This window comes from Sinocyclocheilus grahami, unplaced genomic scaffold, assembly GCF_001515645.1.
Source record: "Sinocyclocheilus grahami isolate Dianchi unplaced genomic scaffold, SAMN03320097.WGS_v1.1 scaffold937.1, whole genome shotgun sequence".
Classification (NCBI taxonomy): Eukaryota; Metazoa; Chordata; class Actinopteri; order Cypriniformes; family Cyprinidae; genus Sinocyclocheilus; species Sinocyclocheilus grahami.
Window position 1 is genome coordinate 121,633 of NW_015506116.1, and position 11,385 is coordinate 133,017.

At 35.1% G+C, this 11,385-nt stretch overlaps 1 protein-coding gene across 1 annotated transcript in view; it reads right to left on the reverse strand.

Moving 5' to 3' along the window:
- The window catches only part of LOC107564466 (contactin-5-like), a 163,629-nt gene that overhangs the window by 66,173 nt on the left and 86,071 nt on the right, over positions 1-11,385 (reverse strand). The window contains exon 10 of the mRNA XM_016249554.1: positions 4,970-5,114. Coding sequence (XP_016105040.1) covers positions 4,970-5,114 — 145 coding nt within the window. The remainder of the gene's footprint in view (positions 1-4,969; positions 5,115-11,385) is intronic.

The following is an 11,385-nucleotide window of genomic DNA, read 5'->3' on the forward strand; positions in this document are numbered from 1 at the left end:
TTCCAAACTTTAAATATAGTGTAACGCCTCTGCTTCTGCAACAACAGCAGCTTAAAAGAGCTGATAAGAATTATTTTAATTACTAATCATTGAGAAATAGCCGATTCCAATCTTAATGAATAATTCCAAGTCTTTCCATTACATGGCCATGCACAATACAAAGGCACTCTCTGGATTGGTTTTGTTCAAAACAATACAGATCAACACAGAGAAGCAGAAAAAGAAAGAAAATGTCTAGAGGAGGGAGAATTGCACGAGGGAGAGGAATAGTTGGACGAGGAAAAGGACTGGTTGGACCAGGGAGAGGAGTAGTTGGACCAGAACTGTCTGGTTTGGTTGAGCTACCAAATCAGACATCAAGAGACTACAGCAGACAGTCAGGACTACTGAGAGGATTATTGGTGCTGCCCTGCCCAACAACCTCCAAGATCTTTACACCTCCAGAGTGAGGACAAGGGCTAAGAAAACAGCTTTTGGACCCCACACACCCAGCCCACTCTCTCTTCCAACTGTTGTCACCAGATGAGCCAGACACAACAACCCCCCGCAGGCTATCTTCAGCCTGAACAATTAAAACATTCATAACAATTCATTGTCTATTATAGCTGACACATTTATGCATAGAAAACTGACAATTGTTCATTAGTGAACTGCACACTTGTAAATAACATCTGCACATTCATTTAAACAATTACATGTTTTTTTCCCTCTATATTTCTACTTCAGTATATAGTGCATTATTTAATATTCTGTTTTTCTTATATAAGTGTTATATTACAGTAGTGTTCCTATGTATAATTCCTGTGTATGTCTGCGCTATCATGTATGTTTGCACTATGTCCATACTTTCTTCTGCATTTTGAAATGTAGAGTTTGCATTTATTTAACAAAATGTGGTTTTGGCCAGAAAATGAACTATTTGGCTAATTGTGTGATGTAGGTGTGTTGCTAAGAGTTTAGAAAAAGTGCTTTAAGTATTGGTAAACGCTTGTTAGCAATTGAAAAAAAAAAACTGTAACAGTATAGCACTTACCTAAAATGTATATGAATATGTGACCCTGGACCACAAAACCAGTCTTAAGTCGCTGGGGTATATTTGTAGCACTAGCCAAAAAAACATTGTATTGGTCAAAATTATCGATTTTTCTTTTATGTCAAAAATCATTAGGATATTTAGTAAAGATCTTGTTCCATAAAGATATTTTGTAAATTTATTACCGTAGATATATCAAAACTTAATTTTTGATTAGTTATACGCATTGCTAAGAACTTCATTTGGACAACTTTAAAGGCGATTTTCTCAGTATTTAGATTTTTTTTTGCACCCTCAGATTCCAGATTTTCAAAAAGTTGTATCTCGGCCAAATATTGTCCTATCCTAACAAACCATACATCAATGGAAAGCTTATTATTTATTATGTATAAATCTCAATTTAAAAAAATTTACCCTTATGACTGAAATTTAAATTCTTAGTTTTATGATCAGAGCTCTGTAGTTTTTATTGTGGCGGGCAAAACATAATGCAACGCAATACAATGATGATTCAAAGATAAATATATAAACATTTACATTTTTCTATAACATGATATATGGATACTCAAGTAAACCTAAGCTGCTTCAGTTCGGCAAGTGTCCACCTTGAAATATCATTCTCATGTTTACTTTATAAAAATCAGTAAGGATTTTACAGCAAAAAAACCCAAACAAACAAAAAAAAACAGGTGTTGCCCTGACCTGTAGTGGGACATTTTTTTTGTTATACTAAATGGCCTTTTACTTGCTGAAAAAAATAAAATAAATATAAACTATCAATCAGTCAACTGAAGGCTTGTAGAAGATTGTGTACACCAGTATTTTTTTTTTCAGCAAAATTTGTATCATTTAGAGGCCTTAGAAATTTGCATCTCAAATATGATACAGTAGGCTCTATAGAGTTAAGATCATTTGTGGATTTGCATCTTATTATGAAAATAGGTGATCATGTAAAGGTTACAAATTAGTGCAAAATGATGCAATGCAAATGTCAGCATTAACTTTGGACATGCATATCCTTTAGAAAAGAGAACTGTAATAGGAATATGTTAAAGTACTAAAAATCTTTTCAGAGACACAGGTGTTGCCCTGACCTGTAGTGGGACATTTTTTTTGTTATACTAAATGGCCTTTTACTTGCTGAAAAAAATAAAATAAATAATAATAAAATAAATATAAACTATCAATCAGTTAACTGAAGGCTTGTAGAAGATTGTGTACACCAGTATTTTTTTTTTCAGCAAAATTTGTATCATTTAGAGGCCTTAGAAATTTGCATCTCAAATATGATACAGTAGGCTCTATAGAGTTAAGATCATTTGTGGATTTGCATCTTATTATGAAAATAGGTGATCATGTAAAGGTTACAAATTAGTGCAAAATGATGCAATGCAAATGTCAGCATTAACTTTGGACATGCATATCCTTTAGAAAAGAGAACTGTAATAGGAATATGTTAAAGTACTAAAAATCTTTTCAGAGACACATGCTTCATAAGTGTTTCAGGTTTCATCACAGTCTTGGCAGGAGTAAATTAGCTCACGTTTGGTGCATGTGGCACACGGCATTCAAAAGCAAGCAAGGTGTGAATTCTAAGGATGACGACACTTAAAAATGTGTAAAGAGAGAGAGTCTATCAGTACTGTTATACTGTCGCAGGTCTGTTCTGAGAGTGTCATGGACAGCAGAGAAAATAGAACACAAATACAAAATTATAAAAATGTAACCAACCACATTATGCATAGTGTAATTCGGTGGGATAGTTCACACAAAAATAATATTCTGTCATAATTTACATATTTGTTTCAGCCATTTTTGCCCATACAATGAAGGTCAGTTGGGTCCAAAACAACTTTTGACTTTTTATTGTACAGCGGGGAAAGAAAGGGGGACAGGGACATTTCTCAAAATATCTTCTTTTGTGTTCCACAACAAGTAAGTCTTATAGCTTTGGAACAAGGTTAGGGTGAGCAAATGATGACATGCTGTTATTTTTTGGGTGAATTTATAGATAGAAGAGAGGTAAATATATAGGTTTATCAACCTTTAAAAGGGAGGACACTTTTATCTCTTTCTGACACTGAAGGCTATGAGTTCAATCAAACTGTGATTTGGTTCTACCAAAAGTACCAAAGTTGTATTGTATTGACATTTCATATAAACAAAACCAAAAATAGCAGCAAACTAAGACAAGTTGTCCAAGTCGTCCAAACTGTCCAAGTTTCCTATTTAGCTTATTTTATAAAGCATCACAACCCAACCAATGACACCATGGAAATAATATTAATAATATGAATTCTTTCAGATGAATAGGTCCTTGCGTCTAGACGTGTCTGTGGTGAAGACTCTCAGTTATTAAACAGCAGTCCTTTCACAGACTTGTAGCCTACAGCGCTCGACGGGGGCTGATAATTTCAGATCTGTCACTCATGATGAGTGACACGTCTTCTCCATCAAGAGCTTGTACATGGGCTAGCGCTCATTTTCCTCATGCTGATTTAAGATTATGCATAAATGAACGTCTACAGCGGATGAGCTATCAGCCAACAGGCTCTACGGTATTATGGCTCATACAATCTATATTTTAATTCTAATGAGGTTACATGTACAAGACCTTAACAGATGAGTAAAGCAGAATGTCATACATTAACTGACTCGAATGGGTTACATTTAACCCTGCATTCTGTTCAAATGTGCACGTTTTAAAATGTCATCCTTTCCAAACATCTTAGACTGTAATAAGGACAAAAGACTGAAATCTCAATAAGCATTTTTTGGACTGAGTATCAGTGACCGTACAAAAAAATAAAAATAAAATAAATTAATTAATAATAAAAAAAAAATGGACAACTACAAATAATGCCAATAATGTACTGTTAACTTAATTACGCACGCTTATTATGTAGCTCTATGGAACACTTGATTCTGATTGGTCAAAAGCAGCCTTGAGCAGTAAAATATTCATTATTTTTGTATAATGACCACTAAACTGTACACTTCACTGTTGTTAAAGGCATCATAGTGGTGCTACTTTAATTTTGCATAATTCTGCATTCTCTTTTTGCATATGGACGCACGTTTGAATATTTAATTGGTGTTATCTTGAGATGGTAGTGAGAATGACTTCGGATATTTAAATATACTACCATTCAAATATTTGAGATTGGTAATTTTTGTATGTGTTTGCTCACCGAGGTTGCATTTATTTGATCAAAAATACAGTAATATAAACAGTAATATTATGAAATATCATTATAATTTAAAATAAATGTTTTCAATTTTAATACATTTTAATATGGCATTTATTCAGTGATGCAGAAGCTGATTTTTTGGCAGCCAATACAGTTTGGCAGTTTTCATATATATATAAACAGTTTTACTGATTAATATTTTTGTGAAAACCATGGTACATTTTTTCGAAAAGTTAAAAAGAACATTTATTTGAAATATTTATTTATTTATTTTGTAAAATCTTTTAATTTGACATTTTTGATTAATTTAATGAATCCTCACTGAACAAAAGTGGCATTTTTTCTACTGAGCATACACACACACACACACACACACACACACACTAATAAATAAGAAATCAACATGACATCAATCACAATGCAACCCTGCACAGCAAACTTGCCTAATAGCTCTGTGAGTGCAAACAAACCTACAAACCTGTCATCACATCGCACCTCAGCAGAGCCGAACCCAGCGTGAGACCGGTAATCATTGGACAAGAACATTGATTAAAGCCCCTGTGCACACAGATTCATGTAAATGTATGCGTGTTTATGGGCATATTTAATTGGAATCAATTAAAAACATGGACCCTTAGGAGTGGACTGCCACTGCTTCATCCTGAATCCTGATAATTATCACACCTTCATGCAAAACATGTACAGTCACAGAGCTAACTGAGCTTCAGCTGGGATTTAGACTCACCTTCGGCTGGCATGGACTCTCCTATCATTTTTCCTCCATGAGATTCTGGGTTTGGGTGACGCACGTGGACGGCACTCCAGAGACACGTCTTTTCCAACGGTTGCAATGAGCCGGAAAGGGTTGGTGCTGAACACGGGAGCTGACGCTGTTTATGAAAACAAACGCATAGTTTCACCTTAAAGGATTTGTTCAATCAAAAGTGAAAATTGTGCTATCAGCTCTTGTCGTAGGACTGAGCATCAGTGATCATACAAAAAAAACCTGACAATTAAATACAAAGAAATTGAATAAAAGAAAAATTTGAAAATCACGCCACTAGTACACTATTATTTCAAATGGATAGTCCACTCAAAAATGAAAATTCTGTCTAAACAGTTGACTTCTTAGCCATTGACTTCCGACTAGTAAAAAATACTATAAAAGTCAATGGCTACCGTCAACTGTTTAGTTACCAACATTCTTCAAAATATCTTATTTTGTGTTCAACAGATGAAAGAAACTCATACAGGTTTGGAGCAACCTGAGGGTGAGTAAATGATGACAATTTTATTTTTTGGCTGAACAGCTGTCTGGAACACTTGATTTTAATTGGTCAATTGCAGCACCGAGCAGCAAAATATCAGCTATTTTTGTATAATGACAACAACATCAACCAAAAAAGAAAACTGAGGCATCAACTCTTATGTAGTTTAATCTATGCAACAAAACAGATACATTTTAATGTATGTATTGTTAATTGTTTCCATGCAACATGAGTACGGACCATTTTTATGGTGCTTTTTTGTCATTTAGTCCTCATTTACGTTCATTATATATAAAATAGGTGATTTTGTCTTTTGTGTTCCACAGTAGAAGAAATTCATAATGGTTTAAAACTAGATTAATTGACTATTTTAAATCATTTAAGGGACCAGAACAAACTTATAAATTGTATACACAGTATATAACAATCTAATTTGTTATATGCAATGCATAATTCACACACTTGTTCAACAATGTAATTAAGCTGGCACTGTTCAACTAATGACATGTGCATACTTTTGTAAATATTCACATGTGACACCATTTATCTTGCCTCTTTGTATAATTCGTAGAACTACTGAGCCCACCACAAGAGCAGTAGGAAATGAATAAATGAGCGATTTTTAAATAAAATAACAGGTCTGTTTTCAGAGACAGGGGATTTGTGGGACTCTAAAGGGAGATAAAGGTTTCTGGAATGATTGTAATGATGGCATTGCTGTCGTTCTGAATGATGGGTTCATAATTAGTAGCTTTGTTTTTATGTGTGACGGTCTACCAGAAGTAAAACATTTCCAGGCTAAACGATAAAAAATAATTCAGCCCTCGACAAACGCATTTGAAGATAATTACTGTTAAATGTCTAATCTGTCTGCAGGGAGTTTCTCGGCAAGCTGATGCATCCGCTGAGTAGAATACAATTGCTAAGTCACAAAATCAAATGCAGTTTAGTGCTGATGTTAATGCAGTGATTGTTAAGCAGGAATCCAGGGCCCAATAGGGGGCTGAAGCAAACTTACAAGGGGGCCTCAAAAGTTATTAAAATTCTTTAAAATGAGGCAAAGCAAGTGTAAAAATAAGCTAAAAAAATCATCCCAAACTTTTCTTTATAGTTTTCCAGAATCTTCTGCACATTTGACCACTTTCCAATGGTGACGATATGGTTTAGAGATTTGTCTTTTCAAACTGAAGAAAACTGAAGGACTATTACAAAGGGCGAAACACTGACTGATGCTGGAGAAGACGTTAAAGGGTTAGTTCACCCAAAAATGTAAAATAGTCCATAAATTACTCACCCTCAAGTTATCCTAGGTGTATATGACTTTCTTTTTTCAGATGAATCCAGTCGGAGTTATATAAAAAATTGTCTTTGATCTTTCAAGCTGTTTCATGGCACTCAGCGGGTGTTGCATGCATCAGTCCAAAAGAAGTTAAATAAAAACGCCCATCCATAAAAAAGTGTCTCACGCAGTTCCGGGGGTGAACAAAGGCCTTCTGTAGCGAATCGATGCGTTTTTGTCAGAAAAATATCCATATTCAAAACGTAATAATCACTTTAATGTAGCTTGCGCCAACAGTTGTACACGGAAGCAGTTCCGGGCTGATGAGTTATGAGTTCAGCGTTGCTCATGCACCGGTGAGTCTCGTGAAAACCAACGTTTGTTAACAGGAGCAAAGGAAGCAAAGTTTCCTTACTTTAGCAAAGGAAAACCAGTCTCTTCTTGGCTTATATCGAAATCCTCCGACATTCTTCTTTACAAATCCTCATTTTGTACTTCTAATAAGTGACCGTTGTTTTGTTTTGATCTCTCCCCTGCACTTACGCATTCGTCACTTCTGAGCGGCACATGCGCAAAGCTGGCCTCAAATGTCATCCGCCCGGAGCTGCTTCCGTATAGGACTTTTGGTGCAAGCTACATTAAAGTGATTATTACGTTTTGAATATGGATATTTTTCTTACAAAAATGCATCAATTTGCTACAGAAGGCCTTTGTTCACCCCCCGGAGTCGTGTGAGACACTTTTTTTGTGGATGGGCACTTTTTATTTAACTTCTTTTGGACTGATGCATGCAACACCAGCTGAATGCCATGAAACAGCTTGAAAGATCAAAGACAATTTTTTATATAACTCCGACTGGATTCGTCAGAAAGAAGAAAGTGATATACACCTAGGATGACTTGAGGGTGAGTAATTTATGGGCTAATTTTCATTTTTGGGTGAACTAACCCTTTAAAAGCAAACTTTTGAACAAGGTGACTGATGTTTTTATTTTGTTTAAAGTTCTCACTTTTTTCATTTAGAACTTAGTTTTAGAAGTTATGTGAGATGTTTACTTGCTTCTCAGAAGACAAAATAATGACTTTAACTTTTTAATTATTCATAAACTACTTTTTATCATAACATTTTTTTGTCTGCAGTAAACCCAAATCTTTGGCTGGGGAAATGGTCATTTTCTTCTTAATGAGCTGTTTCTTTCTGAAATACATCACATTACACAAGTGTTACACAATGTCTTATAGAGTGGTGCAGTGATTATGTATTCATGTAGGCCAACGCAGAAGTAAGAATCATCCTGTTTTCCTCCGAAAAAATCAACATGATTTTTCCTTTGGTTTTTGAATTAAAATAAACTCTGTAACCAAAAATGGTTTATGATTTTTTTTGTGTGTTTTGTGCATCATGAAAATCTAATGACGTTTAAATGTTCCTGACAACCTCCTTAGTCCCTTTGGCCCTGTTTACACCTGGTATTAAGATTGGTCGACTGGATCACAGTTGGTATTTTGATTTGTCTCTTTTGTCCTTCATCAACCACTTTCCTGAGGGGAAAGGGTCTATGGGCGGGTGTATGTATGGGTTTATTTTGATCTAATATTGTGGAATAAGCTTGCACAATTAACATATGAATGTGAAAGGGTACAACAGAAAATGATATGGCAAGCAACAGCTTTCATTTGTGTTAGAACCAGGACAAGGAAATTGTGCTTTTTCACTTTCGAACTTGATTTCAGATGATTTCAGAAGGCAACATTTAAATCCTGTCAGTCTAGCGTGCTTCATGAATACATTCCGTAATGTTTTAGAATTAGGTCAGTAGGCAGAGAGGAGGCGCTATTTAGTGGCTGTTCAAATGCATTTGACCACATGAGCATCTGCACTTACAAGCTTAAAAGGTTAGTTCATCCATTAATGCAATTTCTGTCATTAATTACTCACCCTCATGACCTTCGTTCATCTTTGGAACACAAATAAAGATATTTTTGATGAAATCTGAGAGCTCTCTGACCCTTCACAGACAGCAAGGATATTACCACGATCAAGGCACAGAAACATAGTAAGGACATTGGTAAAATAGTCCATGTGACATCAGGGGTTCAACTGAAGATGAACGAAGGTCTTATAGGTTTGGAACGACATGAGGGTAATTAATTAATTAAGTAATTAATGACAGAATTTAAATTTTTGGGTGAACTAACCCTTTAAAATGTTTCAGACCCTGTATTTAGTGTTGTCCACTTGTGATTGGAACGACAAAAAAACATTCGAAAAACTAATTGACTTGGGCAATGTAAGAGGTAGTGCTAAAATGCTAACTCGTTTGCGAGTTTTGGCTTTACAAAAAATACAGGTAACACTTTAGATTAAAGAACACATATTTACCATTAACTAAGGCTGATGATACACTGGGCAACTTTTTGAACAATGCTGCCAGGCAACTTTGGGAAATGTCAACGGGCAACCAGGTGAGACACGGGGCCCACGACCAATCTAAAATATCCAGATAGAAATTTGTTACCCATTCTCAATGGGAAAGTGCCTAAGCAACATTGCTCAAAAAAAGTTGCTTGACAAAATTGCTCAAAAAGCTGTCCCATGAATCCTCAGCCTTAAGAGTTTTCCCTCAAAAACTCCTAATTACTGCTTAGGTAGTTGTTTTTGTAGTTATGTTTAGGTATGGGGTAGGTTAAGGAATCTAGAATATGGTCATGCAGAATAATGCATTAATATGTGCTTTATAAGTACCAATATACAGACAATATGCTGGTATTATGCATGCTAATAAGCCAATGGTTAATAGTGTTTCCTAATCTAAAGTGTTACCAAAATACATCATTCCATGCCCAGTCGTAGATACGCTCAGTTCTGTATACTGATGTTCATTTTTAAAAAGACTGCATTAAAGGCCTGAGCTTTTCAAGGACATGTACTCCAGTGGCTGGGGAGGACATTGTGGGATGGTATTCTAGTGAGCAGTGCTAAACACATATGGGCTAAAAGTGATGATGTCTGCAGAGCTGCTGGAGCCTTCTGGGGCCTGTAGCTACATGCTGACAGGCCTCGTCAGGAGTGTTTAGTCAAAGGTTGCACCATGTTTTTTACGGGTGACATTAGAAAATATGACATTTTAATCTCTGCAATTGCCAAAGGGCCCTGCAATCCACCACCCCCGGAACACGCTGAGAGAGTCGGGACCAATGAACGACTTTTTTAAGCCTGGAGTGGGGGGGTATGCGTGTCTTTGTTGTAACAAGTATGTGTGTGCCTACTTTGTGTGCGGCATACAGCATTTACGGGAGACTTAGTGTATGATTTTAAGTGGGAGTTTTGACATGCGTCTCTCACTGTGAATACTAAGAGGTCTTTTGTACTCGGCGACCCACTGCTGGTTCACTCTGGGCAGCCCACTTCACTGGCCTCCAGGGCACGAGCGCAATGGCTGTGACACACATGTGCTGGCACCCAAGTCGGCCTGCAGCTATGGCTCATCCGAATGAAGGCTGCTGTTAGCTGTGTAATGTGTCACTGCAATATGTGCTTGCTTTATAACATAGAATAGACTAAGTCACGGACGACAGCTCTCCCCATAGGCACTGAGTAACTGGAGGATTAGTCACAAATACAACCCAAAAAAAACTGTCACTCCAGAGAACTAAACAAGCACTTTGGAGCTGGAGGGAAATGGACCAGTGAGGGGGAATATTCAGTGAGTCACAGTCTCTCGAATATGATACATTATGAGTCTAGCATTTAATATTGTTCATATTATTTTAGCAATTGTGCCTGTGTGACAATAAGATAAACAGAGACATCTTTGACAATATATGTATATCTGTAACAATATCGCACCCTTGTTTTTTTTGTGTGTATATTTATTTATTTATTATTTTTATGCAATAAAATTACAATAAATTTCAATTTTGATTCAATTTGAATTGAATAAAAATTTATAAACCGTTTTTATTATTTATTTTACATTTCAAATTATTAGTATAAATACACATTTATAAATGTATAAATGTAAAGACATTTATAATGTATAAAATATTTAAATTTCAAATCAATACTGATGGTATCTCAACACTGATAACAATATAAAGAACCATTATTATTAACTGAGGACCAGTAATAACTGATAATAACTGAGCACCAAATCAACTAATTAGAATTATTTCTGAAGGATCATATGACACTGAATAATGGCTTCTGAAATTTCAGCTTTGCCAACACAGGAATAAATTACATTTTAAGATATATTCAAATATAAATATTCAAATAGAAAGCCAATATATTAAATTGTAATAACATTTCACAATATTACTGTTTTTGTTTTATTATTATTACAATCTTACTATTTTTATATAATAACTGCAACATTGGTGAGAAGTATAAATATACACACACACATATATATATATATATATATATATATATATATATATATTACAAATACAACCCAAAAAAAACTGTCACTCCAGAGAACATTTCACAATATTACTGTTTTTGTTTTATTATCATTACAATCTTACTATTTTTATATAATAACTGCAACATTGGTGAGAAGTATAAATATACACACACACACACATATATATATATATATATATATATATA